The 24,494-nt window shown below is 33.7% G+C and overlaps 1 protein-coding gene across 1 annotated transcript in view; it reads right to left on the minus strand.

Moving 5' to 3' along the window:
* Positions 1-24,494, minus strand: part of CFTR (CF transmembrane conductance regulator) — a 212,974-nt gene that overhangs the window by 49,597 nt on the left and 138,883 nt on the right. The window contains 6 exon segments of the mRNA XM_044678477.1: positions 2,953-3,053; positions 5,742-5,969; positions 7,452-7,602; positions 15,036-15,115; positions 20,920-21,170; positions 21,938-21,975. Coding sequence (XP_044534412.1) covers positions 2,953-3,053; positions 5,742-5,969; positions 7,452-7,602; positions 15,036-15,115; positions 20,920-21,170; positions 21,938-21,975 — 849 coding nt within the window.

Genomic DNA, 24,494 nt, shown 5'->3' on the forward strand with positions numbered 1-24,494 from the left:
CCCTAGACTACGGTTCTAAAATCTCTTTCTGAATTTGGCATTTGAATCCACTAAACAGGTTAATTTAACCAAAACAAAGCAGGTTATAAAAGCTAACATTTCCTATAACCATCATGAGTAAATGCATCTGCTCACAAAATATAATAGAAAGTATAAAAACCTTTCCAAATTTGCATGCAGAAATATATGTGTTGACTGTCAAAATGGTAAAAACCAAACAAGGAAAGGCAGAGTTTTCAAGGAAAACCCCTAAGGACAAAGTATCAAATATTATCATGGTAGAATTTACCTGAGAGAGCTGTTATGTGTCTCAAAATGTTGAAAGATTACATCAAAGTCTAGAGGCTACATGAAATAGAAAACCTGAAACCAATTTTGATCAACTAGAGGAAACAGAAAAAGAAACATGTGAAAAGGAATCCAGAAAATGAAATATATGTCAGAAATTTTAGAATCCCTTAATAAATAATCAAAAGCAAATGTCAAAAGGCTAAGGTGATATAAGGAGTCAAAGATGTACAAAGAATAAAATTAATAGTTAACAATCAGTGAAAAACCTTATAGGCTTGGAAAATAAGGAAACAAGAAGGAGAAAAATACCCTCAAAGAAGGATATAGAAAATTTCTGATCATTTGTAAGAAATACAACATACCATGTAGACAGTGAAAACCTAGTAAGTCTTAAGTCTTAAACTCATTACCATCTCCAAAATGGCTTCTAAATTAAAGAAGAAGTCAATTTAAAAGATCTAAATAATCACTTTTTATATCCCTGGATAACATCAACTTAAATGTACCCTTGAAAAAGAACAAAACGAAAACAGAAGTTGGACAAAGAATGGGAAAAATGTGTATACTGTTAATATGATGAATTAAAGAGCAATTAAATCAAGGAGGTGACAAACTCTAGTTTGCATGAAAAACTGAAAAGTAGAGGGGGTAGGTAAGAACTATAAGCATTGGCTGAAATGCCCTACTATGGTACATGAGGCAGCTGCAAAACACTTTACCAACTCCCTGTGAGATGAAACTCTGATTCCACCTTCCCTAATAGAAGGCATCACTTATCTATATAAAAAGAAGACAGCAAGAATCCCTCTGTTGATGCAAGTCAACAATGTGTTTATATACTTCCTATAAGCATTCATAACTTGTGTTACTAAAAATCATATATAAATACTTCCAACATATATCTATATATGCATATATATGTATTTATATATATAAAAGCTAAGTTAAGAAGTGGGGAAAGGATGTGCCAAGGAATTATAGGGATATAAAGAACAACTTATTACCATTTCAATCATTATTGACCAAGCCACCCCAAATGACTATATCATATATCATCAATACTAACTTTGTCACAAAATGTTTGACTCACTTCCACACTCATGCCTTATTTGTATACTGTAAATATGTAAAATACACCTTAAAAGAGTGAGAATACTAGAGCATATGATGTCCACATGTAAAACTGTCCTCAATTATTTTAAGAAAAACTTACATAAAATGAGTGAGACAGTTTAAACTCAACATGGTTCTATCTAGTCTTGAATCTATCATGATCTCTCCTAAATGACTTCTAAAATACAAAATGTATTAAACCAAAACATCTTATTAATTACATGATATAACTACAAAAGATCAAGCTATATGAGCCTACATACACCACATAGCTCCTTCATCTTGTAAAATCTTTCTCTGTGTTGGTGTTAGAATATTATTTGAACTCTTTGTAAAATTCTGAACATAAGGTGAAGTAAATAAAGTCTGAAAGTTTCACGTTCCAGTCTAGAAATCAAAACGAACCAGTGGTCACTTAGAACTACCTTAATTTCCTACAAACAAAATACAGAGGGCTTTAAGGCATCAAGGAGAAAGCTATGGCAAAATATATTGAGAATTATTGGCATCCTGTAATAATAACTTTAACGACATATTTAAAGCAGTTAACATAAAGGCAATAAGAAGCTAAGAAAATAGACGATAACGGATTTTAAAAGTATCCCGACAACCTCAGATGACAGGAAAAGTATTGAGCAGCTTTTCCCAGAGCACACAATTAATAGGTCAGAACCCTACAGGAGGACTTTTTGAGCAAAAAACCATGACTTAACAAAGCAATAGTAAATGATAAAAACAAATACATTCAACTGAATTTGTTGAATGTCTTTGAAAGTGATTTGTGTCTGTAAAGAGTCTAAAAACTGGCTAAAATCCAAGAATGGAATCAGATAGTATCCACATGAACCAAAATAACAATATGTTGACAAAAAACACCAAACAAATGGCTGTTATGTGGATTTGTTTATAGAAACAGAGGGATTTATGATGGGACAATCAGGGCCAAGTCATCACCACCAGAAAGTAAACTTGGGCATCAATGCAGATTATGCAATGAAACAGGAGAAACTGTGCAATGCATTCAGGCAGAATGCAATAATTTGTCATGTGAAGAGATAATTCAGTAAAAATAATAGCTCCATCCTCACATTTGTTCTTTTTATAAATTAAATCAGTAGATTATTTTTTCAGGTTATGACATATATTTATGTCTTTTACATTATTTGATATTTTAATTCTGAGCTATTGTTTTTATAATGTATTTAAAGGAAACAGGTGATTTTGGGAGGAAAAGATATGAAGATCAATTATGTATGCTAAAATAGTATATGGTTATTTGAAATAAGAAATGTACCCGACTCACAACCAAATGAGAAACTTTGAAAATTTTCCCTCATGCTCTCACCCAGTTTAAGTAAAGAGTTCAATGAATCCATGAACTTATTGGTGAAGTCTATTCACAAAATCTTAACATTTCAAATGCTATTTATTAGCATCCATGCATTAGTAGCTTCCAGTTCATCTTACTCATTGCCCTCTCCACTCCCACATCCCCACAATTTAAATCATTTAGGGAAAATAAAAGATACTCTGATATTCATTTCTTACCAAACTGTCCACATCTATGCTGGAGTTTACAGCCCACTGCAAGGTACTCATGATATTCATGGCTAAAGTTAGAAGAATTCCAACTTGTCCTTCTTTGTCACCTAAAGGTTAAAGAGAAAAAAGAAAAAAAAAGCTACTTTAGATAATTCAACTGTAAATAAGTACAGCACACATAATAAGTAGAAAATTCTCTTGCATTGCCTCCTATTTTTATTTCTATAATTTCTACGTGACCCATATCTTCCTGTTATTTACAGGCTCAATAAAAACAATCATGCTTTGATAAAATTATGTGGTCAGCCTCGTTTTGCAGATGGAACATTACTAATTCCCTGCTAGGCATCTCTAACTGAATGTACTATAGGCCCAACAAACTCAACATTTTTAGTTATTCCCTCTAAATAACTAAGCATTTCCTACCTTTATGCCTTCATTTAATCTAGTCCCTTTGCCTAAAATGTCTTTTTCCCATCTCCACCTTGGAAAACCTATCAATTTCTGAAAATCCAATTCAAAGTTAATTCTTTTTTAATCTCTACAAACCAGATATAATCTCTCCAGAATACAAAACCCAAAGGCACTTTGTACTTTATTTGACAGTACAAAAATATTTAATAATAAGCATAAAGGTAAGAATAGTTTGCTACAGTAGGCCTTGTCAGTCATATAGTATTTATATATGCATTGTTACTTTTACTGAGGAGAGAAACTTCTCTTAGCCTCAATACTAATGCAGTGGCTGTTTTTAGTTCAACTTTCTATTTTTCTTAAATTAAGATTTCCCTAAGGCTCTCAAAATATCCCTTTAAAAATTAAAACTAGGATTAGAACAAAACATATAATTTATTTTTAATGGTTTAAAAAATCTCATCTGATATAATCTACTTCCCAAATATTTTTTTTAGAATCATATAAAAACAGAATTGAAAACAAAGCTTGGATATATATTGTGGCCCAGAAGAAGCATTCTAACACTCTTAAAAATAAAGTTGGTTAAAATTAAAATCCTATAGCTTATAGATCAGTCTACGTTTCCAAAATTCCTTTTGTTGTATTTTCCAAGAAACTATTCCTCTACTGTGATTGACTTCATTTGGCATTTCAGACAGGACTTCTTTGATGGATTTTGTTTCATATTAATCTAGACCATTGACTTAATCAGTGTGGAATAGTCCAAGTCTGGAAACTCCCTTTGCTGATACCATCATTGAGAGTTGCCTTGGGAAGTGATAGTCACACTTATCTAGGTCCACCAGCTAAAGTGTCAGAGACAGGATTTGAACCCCAGGCCATGCTGCCTCACTTAATGTATCTTATTTTCTGAGAAATGAAATATTTCATAATAAAATTTCCTACATAGACTGTTTTCATATTTATTATAAACTATTTTGCTTTTAATCCAAATTTCTGAAAAATATAATTACTTTTCTATTATAGAAAATAATACTTAAGTACATGAGAAAACTGGAGAAGGAAATGGCAAACCACTTCATTATCTTTGCCAAGAAAACCCCAAATGGTGTCACAAAGAGTCAGACATCAGTGAAAAATGACTAACAACAAAAATTGAAAGTGCCATATAGGAATAAATGCTCAAATTCCAAATGAATTATATTTTTAAAATATTCTTCTTCATCCATTCATATGGATTTCTCCATATCTAACACTTTGATATCCAACCATTTCTCCTGAAATTATTTTATTCGGTTCTATTGAAAAGTAAAATATTAGTCTATCATTTTTTTATTTCAACAAACATTTATTCTACATTAAGCACTAGTGATGCAAAAAATGAAAAAAAGACTTTTCTCCACCCATAAGATACTGACAATGCAATAGGAAGGATTGTGGAATGGTAGATGAAGTGTTAGCTTTGGAGCAAGAATACAAGTTCAGATCCCACTTCTGGAAATAGGAAGAATCTATTAGTTGCCTCTTAGCAGAAACGCCAAAACAAAAATTCCAAGAAATCAAAATAATTTTAGTAGTCACAACCACAGAGGAGAGGAGATCTTGGAATATAATATTCCAGATTAGCCTATCATTCTTGACTTAATAGAATTTCTAATGTTTTAGATCAACAATTGATGGGGTCAAATTTTTTTTTAACTTTTTTTTTTTTTTTTTTTTTTACATTTTGGAGACTCTTTGTCAACTTGACCTTCTTTCAACAAAAAAAAAAAGAAAAGAAAAGAAAAAAAAAAAGCTTAACCTTGTTGAACAGCCCTGGAAGCAGTTTTTTTTTAGTAACTAGGCAACTAGGTGGCATAGTGAATAGAAACCTGAGCCTTAGGTTAGGAAGACATGAGTTCAAATCTGTCTTCAGGCACTTCCTAGTTGTGTAACCCTGGGCAAGTTACTTTTCTACTACAATTTCCTCACATGTAAAATGGGGATAATAATAGCATCTACCCCAAGAGTGGTTGTTGGGATCAGATAACATCATATCTATGAAGCTTTAAGCATAGGGCCTGACACATAGCAGGTACCATAAAAATGCTTATTTCATTCCATAAATAAAATATTGGCTTTGTAATCAAGTAAGTCCTTTTTCAATCATCATTCTATTGTGTGATTTCCAACAAAGCATTGATTTTCTCTCAGTTCTGCCATATAAAAAATAGGGATAATATGCCAGGAATAAACCAACTTCAAAAAATCACTCGTTATTACAACAAAAATATGGAAAATAGATATTAAATAATATGTGATCACAAGAATGCAGCATTGTAAAAACATAACACCTTACATTCAAATACTTCAATGATCATTGGGTCGGATTATGGTACCTGTAGTTAAAATGGAGATGAAGGTCACAGCAATGAAGAAGATGACAAAAACAATTTCTATTCTCATTTGGAACCAGCGGAGTGTGGACAGATATAGGAACCAATTTGCTGTGTGTAAATTCAGAGCTTTATGGAACAAAGTCTCAAAGTATGGTTGGCGTCCGAAAGCTCGTAGAGTCCACAGCCCCTTTAAACTTGTAACCAGATGAGTAAAAATTGGAGTCCTGGCTGGAAGTATTCAAATTAAAAGCAGAGTAAATATTTTAATAAACTACAAAGACTGACATTATGCCACCAATAAAAGCACAACTTAAAAGAACTAGCAAGTGAGTTATCCTTGCTTAGCTGAAAGTATAGGCATTTTCTTGCTATTTTTCTGCAATGAATTTCACTTTTTAAGAAAATTTTAAGTATAGTAAGACTTTCCCCATCTTTGTTTTCCTGTTTTATCATGTCTCTATTATCTGATGTGTTCACTGACCAAAATTTAAAAGTGATTCCAGAATCATAAGATTATCTAAAAATAATTTTTTTCATGGTTAACATCAAAGGATGTGTCCTGGGGCTTACCAAAGTCTTTAAATGTGTCAGAGATACTCAGAAAAAATCCTAAAACATCATCTTCAACACTTTGAAACGTCTTTCATTTTACTAGAAGGATGCTATTTCTCTTGGGGAAGAAAACAATTCATTCATGGACAATTCTCTGCATTCTGGGCAATTCTTGTATATCTCGTGGTCACTGATCTCTGGACAAATCACATAACACTGGAGATAATACTGAACTATTGCTTTCAAAACCATTCATGAAACTCATGGGTGTAAACACTATTCAAGCAGCCCTCTGAATTGTTTGGAGGCCCACAAGTAAAAGGAGTTGGAAAGTATATGAAAGTATTGTTTATGGGCAATTCAGTTAAAGGAGATCTTTGCTATAAATCTTAGGGTGTCCAGAAGAAATTTCCAATTATATTTGTTTTCTTTTCCATGGTTTTGTTTTTTTATTCTCTCTAGATCTGTTATTTCATTGGTATAGGGTAGTGATGGGCAAACTATTGCCCGGGGACCAGATGCGGCCTCCTGAAATGTTCTATCTGGCCACAAGACATTATTCCTAATTTGACGAATACAATGAGAAGGATACAATACAGTGAAACTTCGAAAGAGTTGCCTTAGAAAAAGACTGACAGATGAGCATTTCCTTTCCTTTGGCCCCCTCTTTAAAATGTTTACCCATCACTGGTAAAGGGAACTCCAGATTTATAAAATTTCTATTATTTCATGTAGGATTTTTCCATGTTTTTTAAATTAAATCTCTTAAATTTAAATTTTCCATGTTTTTAAAAATTAATCTGCTCATCATTTCTTATGGTACAGTAATATTCTATCACAATCATATACCACAACTTGTTTAGCAATTCCACAAATGATGGACATCCCTTCAATTTCCAGTTCTTTGCCACCACAAAGAGAGCTTCTATAAATATTTTAGAACATAGAGTTCCTTTTTCTTTTTCCCTGATCACTTTAGGAAACAGACCTAATGGTATTGCTGTTTTGCCTTTAAAAGACTTTTTTTTTTCTATAAGGAAATCACACGGAAAAAATAACAGAAGAAAAGATGTCAAACAGAAACACAACCCAAGTAAAAGCTAAAGATAGCTTACCAAGATTTGTTTATAATAAGAAAAGAGGACTTATTGGCCATACCTTCAGATTCCAGTTGTTTTAGCTGCTGGGAGGTTTGGAGGAAATATGCCCTTAACATAATAAAGGATATTATCACGGGCACTGTTGCCAGAAAGATATATGGTCGTATGGCTGACACTACAATGATAGCTCCAACTACAATCAGTATTAACTGTGGGATTAAAAAAAATGACGAGAATAAATGTTTGTTTTTCAGAGCATGGACACAGCAGAGATCAAGGATTTGTCTCCAAGAGTTTTGTTGTATTAGTTTGGTCCTTTGTTAATCTGGGAAGGTTTCTCTTAGGAACAAATAACTGTATGGTTTGAGAGCACTGATTTGAAGACTTCTATGATAAGAGATGCTATTAACATTTTTGAAGTGTTGTCATCTTAATTTTGTCAGTTACAGAATATTGGACAAGTGGAAAGAAAACTGGTCTTGAAGTCAGAAGATCTGAGTTCAAAGCCCTATTCTTCCTATTGCTAACTTTATCACTAACTAGCCATGTAATTATGAAGAAATTGCGGAAGTTCTCCAAGTTTCAATCTCCTCCATCTATAAAGTCAGTATGGTAATACTTGGATTTCTAACCTCATAGAACTGTTGTGAGAAAAGTGGATCCTACACTTCTAAAATGTGAGATTATACGTAGGTATGCATGCATGCACACATTTTTGTTGTTCAATCATTTCAGTTGTGCCTTCTTGGAAAGATGCTGCAATGATTTCCCATTTCCTCCTCCAACTCATTTTCCAGGTGAGGAAATTGAGGTAAACAGTGTTAAGTGATTTGCCCAGCGTCAAAGAGCTACTAAGTGTCTGAGGCCAGATTTGAATTCAAGAATTAAGAGTCTTCCTGACTCCAATTCCAGCACTCTATCCATTGTGTCACCCAGCTGTTACATGCAAATATATTTGTATATAAATATGTACATATGAAATTTTGCTTTGAACAATTTTGAGAAATTTATGATATCCTTTGAAAACACTGGAAAAACTCACATACTAAATATCGAAGAGGCAACTTGATAATGGATAGAGTTGGTCTCAATCAGAAAGAAACTGAGTTCTTGTCCCATTTCTGACAGATACTGGCTATGTGATCATAGGCAAGATAGCTGCTCAGCGCTCTACACCTGTACTGTCAAGCTCATTGCCTACTGGGCTGCCCAGAACCAGTTTAAAATGTAATTGGTAAATATTTTACAAAATAATTAGAAATACTTTGCAAGATAGATAATGTTGATTTGTGGTTTTCTAAGTCAATATGCAGCTTCAGAGATCTGTTTCTGTTTGACTGACCACCGGTCAGTGATATCAAACTCAAATAGACTTAGGCCAATAAACTGTACATAAGGATTCATGCTGTCAGCATACTGGCTTAGAAAACCGCACATGTTTATTTAAGAACTGATTTTAATATGGTTGGGACTGAAGAGTATTGTGAGCTGCATGTGGATAGCAGGCTAGATGTCTGACACTTTTGATCTACGCAACTCTAAAATGTTAAGTTCTTAGAAGGTTCTTCCCTGAATTGGAAGGAGTTTTCTCATCTCAGAGATCCTTATACCAATAAAATTACAAATACAGTTCATGTGTTTGTATATGAGATTCCATTTTTATATCTTTTTCTGAAAAACATAGAAATTTGCACAGGGTTTTAAGAGTGAATGATTTAGGTTATGAAAACTAATTTAAATCTATGCTAGATTATTATTCGTAGTTTCAGATGGTTCTTGAAGCATCATTCACAAAAAACATATTCACCTAAAGTATGAAGTAACTTTTGAATAGAATTATGAATTATGCCCATTGTAGTATTCTACATTAAATGCTGTTCCAGATCATCATCCTCACTATTCATTTCCATGGGTGATGAGTGTTTTATGCTGGTTATAACATGACTTTTCAGGGGTTCCGTTACTCAGATCTAAATCAATCTACTTCAGCCATCATTTAAGAATGGTTTTGTGTTTCCATGGATACACAAAAACCAAATGATTATTTCTTAGTGTCATTTTCTACTTCACCAGAGTGATATGAATTTCTTGTCACCATGAGAAATTCTATCCGATAACAAAGGCTACATTCCATTTATATAAGACTTACCATCTTGCAGAACTTGCTAAGGCTCAGGGAGGTTTAGCGACTTGCCATGGGAGGTGTTAGTAAATGCCAGAGGTGGGATTTGAGCCTGATTCCAAATCCAATATCTCAAAACATTATATCACTAGTCCTATACTAGGTCTACCACCAACTGTTTATGTGACCTTGGCCAAGCTACTACTTATTGGACCTCAGTATCATCAGCTATAAAATTAGAAGGTTGGGCTATATCATTTCTGAGACCCCTGTTAACTATAAATCTATGTTCCTATGTAAAACTGCCTTGTCCTGAATAATAGAAGAAACATGCATAGCAGAAAAAAGGACTGGACTTGCAGGTCTGGTTATGAATACTTTTGCCACTAACATTTTTGTCTTTGGGGAAATCATTACAATGCATGAATCAGTAATTCAAGTCTGTTCAATTCAATTAATATTTATGAAAAACTCAATATGTGTTAAATATTTTATTAGACCCTACAAATACAATGACAAAAAGACACCTTTCTTGACCTCAAAGAGCTTACAATATAATGAAGTGATATAACAATTATGACACCAGGTAGACAAAGAAGTATTATAAGGAAGAAGAAGAGCCTACTATTAGAGATCTCTACAAAAATTTTATAAGACAATATCAGGAAGAGAGCCATTGTGATTTAAGAAGATCATGGGAGTATTAATGGAGGAGATTTTATCTCAAATGAGCCTTAAAAGAAAAGGATTTCAATGTGAATATGAGAATACTTGCAGGTATGAGGGTGAACCTGTACAAATGAATGGAGGTGGGAGGATTACTTTGATCTGAAGAAATATTTAATAGTTCCTCCAAATGTAGCTGGAAAGCAGAATATATGAAGGAGAACTATGGAAAATAGGCTGGAAAAGTAGGTTAAAAACAGACTGTTGAAGGCCTTAAATACCATGCTAAAGTATTTGTGTGTTGTTCTCTAGTAATCAGGAATTATTGAAATATTTTGAGTAAAGGAGGAGAAAAGATAGAGTAGAGGGTGGTCACTGGTATCAAAGGCTGCAGAAAGTTTAAGGAGGATGAGCCCTGAGAAAAGATATTGGATTTGACAAACAGGTTTTTGGTAACTTTGCAGAGTATAGTTTAGAAGGAATGGGAAGATTACAATATTAGGAAGAAGTATAAAATTGAGAAAGGATATTTTTTCTATTTAAACTCATTACACAACTATTTTCTCTGATGCCTTAATTTCATATAATTAACCAACTTAAGGTTAGAAACTCCTTTTAGATATATTCTAGCTAATGAAGTTTTCACCATTATTTCATTTTTCTACATATAGTAGAATATTTAATTATTCTACATTTAGTTATATTTTGCTTTGAAGGTTTCATAAGATTAAATAAGAGAAGAAAGCATTTATGAAATTAATCATCAAAGTTGCTTCTTCAACTAAAAGATTCTAATATGTCTGTATCTACATGCATCATTTAATCAGTCCTTCTTTTATAGGCAATGTTGGTATAACAAAAAACAGGCTGGGACTCAGGAAATCTAATTTATATTTTAAACTCTGCCATTATCTTGTTGGTTAGCTTGGAAAAGGTTCAGAACCTTTCTGGGGCACCAATTTCCTAATTTGCATAATTTAATAGACTACTGCCCTTTCCACACTCTATGGTCAAGTTATACCATCTCCACTGTTCCTTCAAATGGCAAATCATCTCCTGACTCCTTTCTTTGCACCCCTCTATTGTACTCTCTCCTCACATCCATTTCAAAGAAATTTTCATTTCCTTCAAGACACAATTCAAGTGCCTCTTTTTATATCATTTTCCCTTATTCTCTCTTCCTAACTACCTTGTATTTTGTTGTCATTAATTTCTGCTACAGATACGTGCATGTACTGTCTCCCTCAACAGAATATAAACTCCTTAAGAGAAAGAATTGTTTTCTTTCTTGTCTTTAATTTCCTGGGACCTAACCCAGCCCAGATAGCAAGCTTTTTTTTTTTTAACCTTTACCTTCCATCTTAGAATCAATACTATGGATTGGTTCCAAAACAGAAAAGGGGAAGGGCCAGACAATGGTGCCCAGGGTTACATAGCCAGGAAATATCTGAGGTCAGATATGAACCCAGGACCTCTTGCCTCTAGACCTGGCTTTCAATCCACTGAGCCACCTAGTTGCTCTTTATATATGTTAGCTGATTCATAGACTAATTTGCTGACTAGATGATCTCTAAAATCCCTTCTATCCCCAAGCTACTATGTTCTAAGGAAACTTCTCTCCTTATCATACTAGCTCTATATTCCCATGGACAACAAGCAAATTTCAAAAATGTAGGGCTCCTTAATAAGGGGGGAAAATAATGAATGATAGCCCTATTTTAATAGAAACCAATCATCTCTTAAGAACTGTCATATTACAAAAGGGTAAATCATGGTAAAAGCAAGGAAAACAATTTAGATTCTACACTGAGTTACTGTATATGTTTTAGAAAGTTGCCTCAAGAAAGCAAAGAAGATACCTCTTCTAAGTCCCATTAAAAACTCTTTTTATAAGGCAATCAATTTTCCAGAAACCTCCATCATTGAGATTAAAGGTATCAAGCACTCAGTCCACAAAACTCTAAAATGGGACCTGAACTAGGTTAAAATATATTTATATGTGTTTTTCTAAGTCATTATGCAGTCTGCAAGAACATTTATACACAGTTTAATGGCTCCCATGTTTATTTAAGCTTTTCACTACCAATCTACAATATAACCCCAAATTAGCAGCCAAAAAATGTCTCTGAGCAAGAAGGAAAATAACATCAAGTGGTTTTTGTGCTTTGTCAAAGGGAAAAAACACCCTTCAAAAGAAAAGACTGACTTTCGATTTTGTTAGTAACCCCAGTATCTAGCACACTGCCTGGCCAATAGTAAGTATTTGGTATAAACTTGTTAATGGACTGATTAGTCTAAAGTCAAAATATCAGATGGATCTGTGATCAAGAGACAACCCTCATACCCAAGAGATCATAAATCTAGGGCTCAAAGTACTCTCAGGTCATCTAGCACAGATTTTTCATGGTCTAGGTCAACCTTGCCTATGATTGAATAAGAAAATCCTGGGGAACTTCCTGAGACACATAAAAGTTAAATCATTTTCAAAAATTTATAAAGCCATTAATAATCAGAGGCTAGATCTTAAATCCAATTCTCCTAATCTCCAGGCATAGCCCTCCATCCACTACATGAAGTTACCTCTATTGGCCCAATGCTGTATATAAAATTAAAGTATCTGACTTGGACTTTGTTACTGGATTCCCCAATAGCTTTCAGTTTTGCTAAATTTATAGCAAACGCCTACATAGGATAAGAAAGGATGCTATGCCAGCGACAGGAACAAAAATCTCACAGCATATGAGAGACAAAAGGAAAAAAGACTAGTATCAACCCTGACCTGTCCCTACCCTCAAGAGCATCAGTGTAAAATAATTGATGTTTAAACCTGGAAAGACTTACATGAACTGATGCAAAGTGAAGTGAGAAGAACCAGAAAACCATTGTACACAGTAAAAATCACCTCACCTCTCTGGGTCTCATGCAACTCTCTAAGATGTATTTACTATGCTATTGATATATTGGTGACCTCTTGGAGGAAGAGCCTCTTCATGTGTGTAAGTTTCTTTCCTAAGCACTAAAAAAAACCCCAAAATCCTCTCAGAGACAAGTATAGGCTCCTATAGTATGTATGTGTAACGAATGTTTATTGATAGAATGAATGAATGAATGGGAGAGGATAAATGTGACTCAGGTCAGTTACAAACCAGAGAGAAAGGTAAGAATCCCTTGAAAAGATGCGAGAAAGATTTTACTCATATCTTTTATATACACACACACACACACACACACACACACACACACACACACACACACACAAATGGGCATAGGTGCCATTAGATGTGTTCAAAAGTATTGCTTACTCTATAAAATATTTATTTAAAACTAACTTCTCCCATAAAATTTTTAAAGTCAACCTTATTTTAAAAAGCTATTTTAAAAAAGGATAATGAGAAGCACAATTGAAAAAGAAGGGCCAAAGAGAGTTGAATTGAATTAATTCGAATGCAGCCATGCCTTAGACTTCCATATGCCACATTCATTCAGGACTAATCATGGACAATTTTGGAATAAAGAACAAATTACCATAACTCATTGACAAAAAAAAGAGAATTTTTCATTGAATTTCTGATCTCAAGTAATCCATTAAGTATTCCAACAGCTGCTGCCATGAGTTGCAACTTTAAACAGAGGAAACTGTGTCAAACCCAAAACAGTGCCACTGATTTGGAACAGGAAATTCATTAGATTGTTTGATTGTTTGAGTGTGAGGCAAACTGACCTTTTGATTATTTTGCCTCTAACAATGTGCTTTCTGTATACAAGTGCATGTCATATTTCTTATTTTGATTTTCTATCTCCTCTCTAACCCACTAATGAGTTTCTTCCTTATTATTGGCAGAGTTTAGGGAGGTGGAGATTTAGGGGGAATAGGAATGAGTCAACCTAGGGAGTGATCCATCTACTTCTACTGCAGATGGTTAAGGTTGTGGCATTTATGATCTAGGATACTGATGGTGTAATCTCAAAAGGAAGCTTTAGTCATATGTGTACCAAAAGTCAAGGTTATCAAATGATGTCATAATTGACATTCTATAGCTTATAGGGATCAAATGTGGTTTCCCAAACCAGGATGGGCCTAAGGCAAAATTATTAGGTAGGCAAACTTAATCTTGGACAACTGCCCACTTCACCTTTCCATGCTCCCTCTTTCTTCTTAAAACAAAACAAAACGAAACGAAAAAACACTCATTCACCTCTATCTCCACTTCTAAGTCCCTCAGGAGCAGTCTTCAGGGCAATACCTTAGACGCTGGACTTATATTCCCAGCTATCTGAATGAATCAGTATGTTTTCCCATGTCTTTAGAATTGAGTGGCTAGTGAACGTATAGAGTACCACAAATATCTTAATGCAGTGTGAAGATTTATCAAAACTGCATGAAAACTTGGGAGATGTAAGATTCTTACTCTTTCGAGAAAAATATTTGTATTTTAACATTCCCCCCCCCTCGCCCCGAGGCATAATGTTTTAACTTCCTCAGGAAAATTCTCGTTCTTTGAATTTCATCACCATGGCAAGGCTATGTTGGAGATAGCTAGGATCAGAGAAGGTTTACAGTATCTCTCAAAAGTCACATCATCAAAGTAGCTAGCTACATTATTCAAGCGTACTGTTCCCCTTTATCTTCTGGTGTAAAGAATCAATTCAGTGGACATAACATTGACTTTTTTAAACTGTACTCTTTCTTTTGGTTTCCCATTATCGTTTTATTTAAAATGTACTCATCCTGACCAAATTCCCCACAGTGGAAAACCTTCAACTCTAAATTAAATGTGGGCAACTTATAATTAAATATGCAAACTTTTAAAAGCCTGAGGCAACACGTTTTATTAGAGTAGATATTTTACAAACCTGAATGAAGTCAAATATTGTAAGTGGCAGAAGGTCATCCAAAATTGCTATATCTTTGGAGAAACGGTTCAGAATTCCCCCTACAGATCAAACAGAAGAGAAGAGGTTTTTCAGAAATCAATGGATTAAGAGTCAGTTTTTGATGATCTCTAAAGTATAGACATAGAAGCAACATGCTCTCGGTTAAGCTAGCACCAAAATTTTTTAGTGTTTCATAAAAGTGTTTAAGTATCATTTTGCGTCTTTAGATTTAAAGATAACAAATTCCTTTTATGATTCAATGGACAAAATTTCCAAATAAAGTGGACCTTTTGGTCACAAATAATATCCAATAGTCTAACCATATTCACACTCCAACCCATATATATGCTTGGGCATAACTGTAATGTACATTACATATACATATAAATTCCTGGCCTTTATTTAATTTAATGAAATAAAAGGCTAAGTATTTCCTAATGTAGATTCTCCACAGCTTTTGTTAAGCTTGTTGCTGTTATTCAGTCATTTCAATTGTGTCCAACTCTTCATGACTCCATTTGGAGTTTTCTTGGCAAAGATACTGGAGTGGTTTATCATTTCCTTCTAGAGCTCATTTTTCAGATGAGAAAACTGAGGCAAACAGTTATAAATAGCTTGCTTGGGGTCACAGTTACTAAGTTTTTGAGGCCAGATTAAAACTCAGGAAGAAGAATCTTCCTGACTCCAGGCACTTTATCTACCCACAGTACCATCTAGCTGCATTTATATATTTGTTTAAATAAAAAAATAAATGTATATAGACTAAATCCACAGATTTGGGGAAAATAAGTAAAAGTAGTTTCAGAAACAATTAATATAGCACTTATTCCATCTCAAATGAGAGTTCTCTCAAAAATGTCAGAATTCACTGACTCAATGCACTCTGTGCATGACACTATATTTGTTTTTTTTATTTTTTTATTATTATTTTTTTAACCCTTACCTTCCATCTTGGAGTCAATACTGTATATTGGCTCTAAGTCAGAAGAGTGGTAAGGGCTATGCAATGGAGGTTAAGTAACTTGACCAGGGTCACACATCCGGGAAGTGTCTGAGGTCAGATTTGAACCTAGGACTTCCCATCTCTAGGTCTGGCTCTCAATTCACTGAGCTACCCAGCTGCCCCCCATGACACTATATTTGAATAGTGTTAAATTTTTATAAATGACCTGGAGAATGATCAGAGAAAATAAAATAAATTAAAATGAATACTGTGTAGTAGAGCTGAGGGACATAACCAAAAGGCAGATATAAAATAGAGACTTAGTTTTAGCAAAAACATCTTGCTGTCTCAATGGATAAAAATTGAGAACCACAAATCATAATGTGGCATAAGAAGTAAATGAGAATCAGACAGGGTGTGTGGGACTAGAGATTGAGGTAGGATTAGGTAACCCTAACATTATACTTGGAGATAGAAAGAGAGTTGGTTTTGAAGTTAAAGTATTCAAGTTTAAATTTTTTCTTTATCACCTTCGCATTACTCACTGCCTTGGGCAAATATTAAACTCCTTTGGGTCTGTTTTCCACATCTATAAAACGAGGGGATTGTATAGATGATGCCTATCATCCCTTTCAACTTAAAAAGCAGAATGATGTTTAGGTTTTCTGGGTTACTTTATGTTCAGTTCTCTACAAACCTGGAGAATCGGGTCCACAAACAATTAAAATATTGGGGAAAAATAAGATTTACAAGAAATACAAAAAGGAACGGTAAGACTGTGATATCATTTATTAGTAACTTTCAAATGTATGAGGAACTCAGGTAGGTGGTAAGGTATTGTGTGAAATGTAGGCCACAGTAAAAAAAAAGATTTGAGTATCTCTGATCCCTCATCTGCCATACAAACCAACAATAGATGCTTTGTCTTGAGAAAATTATTTAATCTTTCTGGCTTTTAGTTTCTTCATTTGTTAAATGTGAGTATTGAATTATATTATCACTAAAGTTCCTTCTGTCTCTAATATTTTCTAGTCCATAAACAGAGAATGCTCAAATGCTTTTCTCTCAACCATATAGTTTTCTAATCAGATAGGAATGATGATATTTTCCTTATATATCTCAATGGATTGTCAGAAAGATCAGAGAAGCTAATGCATATGGGGACATCAAAGTTCCTTAGATGTATAAGGTACTAGTCTTTTTTTTTAATTAATAGAATTTACAAGTGTCTCAACCTTTCCCTCCTGTATCCACATCATCATAGAAGACATCACCCAGGGACAAATGTGCATATATAAATTATGTCTTTCATGTTTCTTTTTTTTTAGTTAATTCTCTGGAATGCATTTAATTTCATACCAAAATATTTACTTAATAAAGTTATTTAATTTATTCTTCAAGTATTATATCTGTTTTGCATATGATGATCTCTGGTTTCTACTAATTTTGCTGTTCATTTAGCTGTGTTGTTTTTTCTAAGTTTTTTTTTTCAATTAGCCTGTTCATAGTTTCTTGTGTTGCAAGTAGTATTCCATCACAATTATATACCACAACTTGTTTAGCCATTCCCTACGTAATGGCCACCCTTTCAATTTCCAGTTTTTTGCCACCACAAAGAGAGCTACTATGAATATTTTAGAACATATAAATTCTTTTCCTTTTTTTTCATGATCACTTTGGGAAATAGACCCAGTAATAGTATTGCTGGATCTAAGGGTAAACACAGTTTTCTAATTCTCTAGGTATAATTTCAAATTGTTCTCCAAAATGGTTAAATCAGTTCACAACTCCCCCCACCCAATTGTAGCAGTGTCCCCATTTTTCCATATCCCCTCCAACATTTGTCATTTTGGTCTTTTGCCATTTTAGCCAGTCTGATGGGTGTGAGAGCATATCTCAGAAATGTTTTGATTTGCATTTCTCTAATCAGTAGTGATTTAGAGTATTTTTCCACATATTCACATATAGCTTTGATTTCTTCATCTGAAAATTGTCTGTTCATATCTTTTGTGCACTTTTCATTTGAGGGATGGTTCTTATTCTTAAAAAACTGACAAAGTTCTCTCTATATTTTAGACATGAAACTTCTATCCAAGAGGCTGTCTATAAAATTTTTTCCCTAATTTTCTGCTTTCCTTTAATATTGGTGATATTTATTTTATTTGTACAAAAACTTTTCAATTTAGTGTACTCAAAAGTATTCATTTTATATCTCATATTGCTCTCCATTTCTTGTTGACTCATAAATTCCTCTCCTCTCCATAAATCCGTTGGTAATATGTTCCCTGTGCCTCTAATTTACTTATTATCTTCTTTATGTCTAGATTATGTCTCCATTTTAGTCTTATCTTAGTTGATGGTGTAAGATATTGGTCTAAACCTAGTTTCTGCCAAACTACTTTACAGTTGTCCCAGTGATTTTTTACAAAGAGTGATTTCTTATCACTAAAACGTGGATCTATGTTTTTGTCAAATACAAGTGGTTACTATAATCTTTTACTGCTGTTTGTTGTATATATTTTATATATATCCTTTTCCACTGATCTACTTTCTATTTACTAACCAGTTCTAGGTAGTTTTGATAATTACTGCTTTATAATACAATTTAAAATCTGGTACTGCTAGACCTTCTATTATATTTTTTTCATTAATTCTTTTAATCACTATTGCTAGCATTTCTAATACTATCTTAAATAATATTGGAGATAATGGTGCTAGTCTCTATACATACAGTAAGAACAAATGGCACTTCAAGTGGCATAGTGGATAGAATACTAGGCCAGCAGTCATATATAGGCTTGAGTTCAAATCTGGCCTCAGAACCATAATAGTTATGTGGCCCTGAGCAAGTTTTTAAAATTCTATTTACCTCAGTTTGATTCTGTTTGCCACAGGAAAAGGAAATGGCAAACTACTCTAGAATCTTTGCCAAGAAAACACCAAATGGGGTCATAATGAGTCTGATGCAACTGAAATACCTGAATCAGAAAAAATGCAAATGCAAAATGAGAACTGAATGCTTGAGAGGAAGGCAGTGTCATTTGTCCTTTGAGACCTAGATTTAAAATATTGGTGTGACATTGAGAAAATATTTTCTTTTTTTGGAGTTCTTTATAAAATGAAAATGATTAAGCATTCACATATTCTTCAATGTTCTTCATAGCTTTAATGTGGTATTTCTATACATGATTTTTAATCTGAGTACACATATAAGGCTTCTAAGACACAGATGAAACTAACTAGCTCTCTGCACTTCTCAGTGACATTTAGGTTCTACTTTATCAGATATTTTATAAATATCTCATTTCTCTTTTGAGATTCTAAACTCTGATGATAAGGACAGAGTCTTTGGTTTATTTTTTTTTAATCTTGGTCATAGTCTAGCACACACAATAAAGAAGCCAGTATGGTATAGGATAGAAAGTGATGGATCTATCATATTTAAAACTTTTGTGACCTGAGCAAAGTCTCATTCTCTTTTAGCCCCAGTTTCCTCATCTGCAAAATGAGTTTACTGGACTTAAGAAGAGTAGGCACTTAATGTCAACTTAATTTAAATGTATATAAATGAAAGTATTCTTAGAAGTGCTAAACATAGACCTCCATTATCTTTTCCCCTTGAGTGCTTTAAGCAAAAGAAAGTTATCAGCTAGATGGTGCAAGAAATAGGGCAACAAGCCTGGAGTTAAGAAGACTCATCTTCCTGAATTCAAATCTGATCTCAGACATGTAGTAGTTGTTCGACTCTGAGCTTCACCCGTTTCTCTCACTTTCCTCATCTGTAAAATAAGCTGGAAAGGGAAATGGAAGAGTACTCCAGTATCTTTGCCAAGGAAATTCTAGATCAGGTCATGAAGAGTCAGATATGACTGAACAAGAAATTATCAAAAATTAACTTGCTTGAAAATAGAAGAAATGACCTTTGAAAGTTGTTTCTATCCATAAGATATTTTTGGTCCCTTGCTCTAACTTCCATAAATATATATATATATATATATATATGTAATAGACTGTAGTTTAGGAAAAAGACACAAAGGGAAGTCTGAAACATGCTCTTTGACTAAAATGCAGTTGACATCTTTAACTAGAGGGCAGAAACATTTTCTGAATAGTAATCTTTGAACTGGTAACTAAAATCTTAATAAATTTATCTTAATCATGAAGAGAAGTAAAAATGTTTTTATTAATGTTTACATATATATGTGAGCCTTCAAGATGAGTTAGAGAAAAATCTTCAACTATTAAGAGATTTTATTCAACTGTAAAAGTCATATTTTCCATATCTACTATATAGACCTCTCTGGAAAATGGTAGATAAAATAATTGGCTGGGAAAGGGAGGAAATAAGCATTGATATAGCTACACTGCGCTAGACTGTGCCAGGTGATTTTTATAAGTATTATCTCATAACACTGAAAGTTAAATGTCATCATTTATCCCATTTTTATTGTTATTTTTTCTGACACTTCAGTTGTGTCTGATTCTTCATGACCTCATTTGGGGTTTTCTTGGCAAGACATACTGGAGTGGCTTGCCATTTCCTTCTCCGGCTCATTTTACAAATGAAGAACTAAGGCAGAGAGCAAAGTGGCTTGCTCAGGGTCACAGAGCTAGTAAGGGTCTAAGGTCCAATTTGAATTCAGGTCTTCCTGACTTTAGGTCAGATGCTCTATCCACTGCACCACCTAGTTGTCTCTAACCAGGTTTGGGTAGCCATTTGGACAAAACATTAGAACCCATTTTACCATCATAACATAGACTATAGATGCTACCTCGGTAAATGCTATTGGCCACTAGAAAAATTGAACAAAAAAGCACAGTTCTGTCAGTGCAAATCCCACACAACAGGCAAAAGCAACTAAGGTCCTTGGGGATCAATAGCTTCATTTCCCACAAAGGGCAACAACTTTTTAAAATTACCTGGTTTCAAAGTGTTGAAGGTTGACATCGGTGCTTTCAAAATAGAGCACAACATTTTGTGATGTAGAATTTTGGAGACAGATATTAGCGTATGCACCAATGGTAAGCCTCTGAGTATTCCTAGGGCAAAGAAGGTGTCAGCTACTCCCACATATATATAAAACAAGTAGTATTTGCTGGTGTCCGTGATAATGACTGCAAAGGTATTATTGGTCCCATTTGTACCATTTGTTTTATCTTTAAAAGGGTTGCTGTAAAACAAATGGTAAAGCATTATTAAGCAATTCTTCCAAAAACACAAACACCACTGACTTCGAGTTTCATAGATCCTAAAATCTTTACCCAGTAGAGAAGATAATTACTGAGATTTTCAGAGCATGAGAAGAGTTTATTACACCATAGTCAAGACCAGGCTTTATTGACTTTTAAAAAAAAATTTACCTTCCATCTTAGAATCAATACTGCATATTGATCCAAGGCAGAAGAGCAATAAGGGCTAGGCAATGGGGGCTAAATGACTTGCCCAGGGTCACACAGTTAGGATGTATCTAAGACTAGATTTGAACCCAGAGCCTCCTGTTTCTAGGCTTGGTTCTCAATCTATGGAGCCACCTGGTTGTCACTTGCATAAACTTTTGAAACACATTAAAGCATGCACAAATGATTTCCTGTTTGAAATGTTTTGAAAAAATATGAACAAAACTTTATGTTTGCATTGATTCCAAACTTGTTACCAAATGCATCGCAGAGAAAACTAGGTACAAATATTTTCTCATGGACATTGGCAGAGGATAATAGGATATGGACATGGTCATCTTTTCTTTCTCAGTATAACTAAAAGAAGCCTAGTCAGAAATAAAATTAGAAATTATGAGCTAAATCAGTAGAATTTGGAAGCAGATTTTATTATTCCCCTGCCCTCTCACAGAAAGGAGAAAGCTTAATGCATAGTAAAATGTTTTTAAAGACACAAAGATACATATGAAATAAGACAAAACTCAAAACGTGAAATACTCACTCTTCAAGGAGCCAAAGCCCAACCAAAGAAGCAGCCACCTGCAATAGGACAAAAAACAGTTAAATTTTCCTCTGCCAAAGAAGCCAAAGATTGCTCTTTTCAATATCCTCTACTCCCTGAAAGCACATACAATTTTATTTTGTTTTCTTCAGCTGCCATAAAAATTGTCCCAAGCATTTGTGTGTGCAGTGAGAATACATTGAGAAAATAGAATTTCAAATTATCTGAATAAAACATTTTGCAATTTCTTCCCTTCAATCAACAAGAAAATTCTTCAGTTCTCATCAGATGAGATAGTTATAGTGAAAGCATTTGAATAGGAAAAATAACTTTTTACTGGTTTCATGAATGAGTTTGAGAAAGCTTATTCATGGTCATAAATAAAAATTTTACTATGAATCATCTGACCACAAAATTTTGTGAAATTTTGTCACTGTTTTTTTCTTAATTTTTCACATTTTTATTTTTTTATTGTGAATGTGATAGACACCAACAAATACACTCACTTCCATATACAAGTACATAAACAAATAGCATAAGCGACTGTAACTTGATTTTGTCCATTTAACTTTTTAAATCTCTAATAAATTAAGTGGGATAATGCCAATATTGCCCTGTTGATCTGGATCTCTGGTCTTCCTTCTGTTCTATGTTTTTTACAAATGGTTTATTCATTTTCTTTTTTTCCTTTTTTGGGGGGTGGGGTGACTAGACAACAATAAGTTTTAAAAAGAGAATTCTGCAAACCACTAGGAACAATTATGGGGAACACTTGCAGTGGGGTTTTAGCTTTGAGTGGGCTGATACTGTGTACTCAGACTACAGAGAATTATATAAGTAAATATATAAGTATATGTAAGAATTATATAAGTAATTATATAAATATCCAGTAATTATATAAGATTAGTTATTGAAAATAATGTGTATTTTGCACAAATGATGCTTGATTTTATTGCCTATGAAGCTCTCTATTATAAGATTTAGATTCATGAAGAGAAATAAAAATTCTAATTGGTGAGAAAGAACCCAAAGTTCTTTAAAAATCTGTCTAGGAAGATAAAGTAGAGTTATGTTGATACAACAGGCATTCATAAAGAAATCTTAGAGGATATCTAAATATGAAAAATTATGGCCAAGGAAAAATGGTCCTTTTGTGGCAGGCTGGGAAACTATGAGAACAGTAATATTTGCATTACCAGTCTTACAAAATTGTTGTAAAGAAAGCTCATTATAAATGTTAATGTACTATATAAATGTGAGCTGTTATCATTTCTGTTTTATTGATAAGTGAACTAAGGTCTAAAGTAGATAAGAAAAGGTAATGGTAGGTAATATAGGGAAATTAGAACAATTGCACAACTAAAGCCTAATATTGATTTATGTGTATAACATTTATATCTACATCTTCAGTCTGGACTTTCCCTCCCAAGAGCCAGCTACCTTCTGGATATTTCTAATGGAATTTCTTAGTATCATTTCAAATTCAATGTGTCTAAAACTGAATTTGTTATTTTCCTAGTCTCTTGCAAAACTAGTTCATCTTCCTGATTTCTATACTTCTGGCAATGGCACCATCGATTTTCCTGGTAATTCTGGCACAAAACTCATCATTCCCACCTCCAACCAGTAAACAAGTCTGATCTGTCCTAGCTTCACAGTGTATCTTAAAATATAGATTCTTTTCTTGCCCCTCCACTTCAGTTTAGAAGATCTTTGCATATAACGTCTAGAATGATTGCAGTTACTCCCTATTGAATGTCTCTATTTCCATTCTCTCTTCCTTGAAGCCCATACAACAAACTGGGACTAATTTTATCTTCTTAAAACACCAGTTTGATAATCCTTCCATTGCTTAAAAAAATTTGAAGAATTTTTAGCCAGGCATACAAGATGCTCCAAAGTCTATTTCCTACTTATATTTCAAGCCATTTTCCCATGATTCACATAATCATTCATTGATTCAATGTTTACTGAAAACATACTGGGTGAAAGAAGCTTCCTATTTTTTTCTCCAAAGTGATGTATTCTCCATTCCCTCATCTCCCTTATGGTTTTCTACCTCTATATCTCTGTTCATGCCATTTTCTCTGCTTAACCTGTCTAACCATCATGTCATACAGACACACATGTGCTCACTCAAAACCTCCACCTAATAAAATTACAACCATTTTAATAAATGAGTTTCTTTCCTTAGAAGAAAAAAATCCAGTGCAAATGATCATTCTAGGCAGAAACAATCCTTCATTTGAAATAGTCAGCATTTTCTCTGTATCATCATTTGTTCTTTTTGTTTTTAATTCTTACTTTCAGTCTTAGAATCAATACTATATATTGTTTCTAAGTGGGAAGAGCAGTAAAGGCGAGGCATGGGGGTTAAGTGACTTGCCCATGGTCATATAGCTAGAAAGTCCAAGTCCAGGTTCTCTCATCTCTAGGCCCAACTCTATATCCACTGAGCCACCTAGCTGCCCCCTTCATCATTCATATTTTCCTTAGAACCCCATACCTAATATTTCATTTATTTGTATACAAGCCATATCCCCACTAGTCTGTAAAA

This window comes from Gracilinanus agilis, chromosome 5, assembly GCF_016433145.1.
Source record: "Gracilinanus agilis isolate LMUSP501 chromosome 5, AgileGrace, whole genome shotgun sequence".
NCBI lineage: Eukaryota > Metazoa > Chordata > Mammalia > Didelphimorphia > Didelphidae > Gracilinanus > Gracilinanus agilis.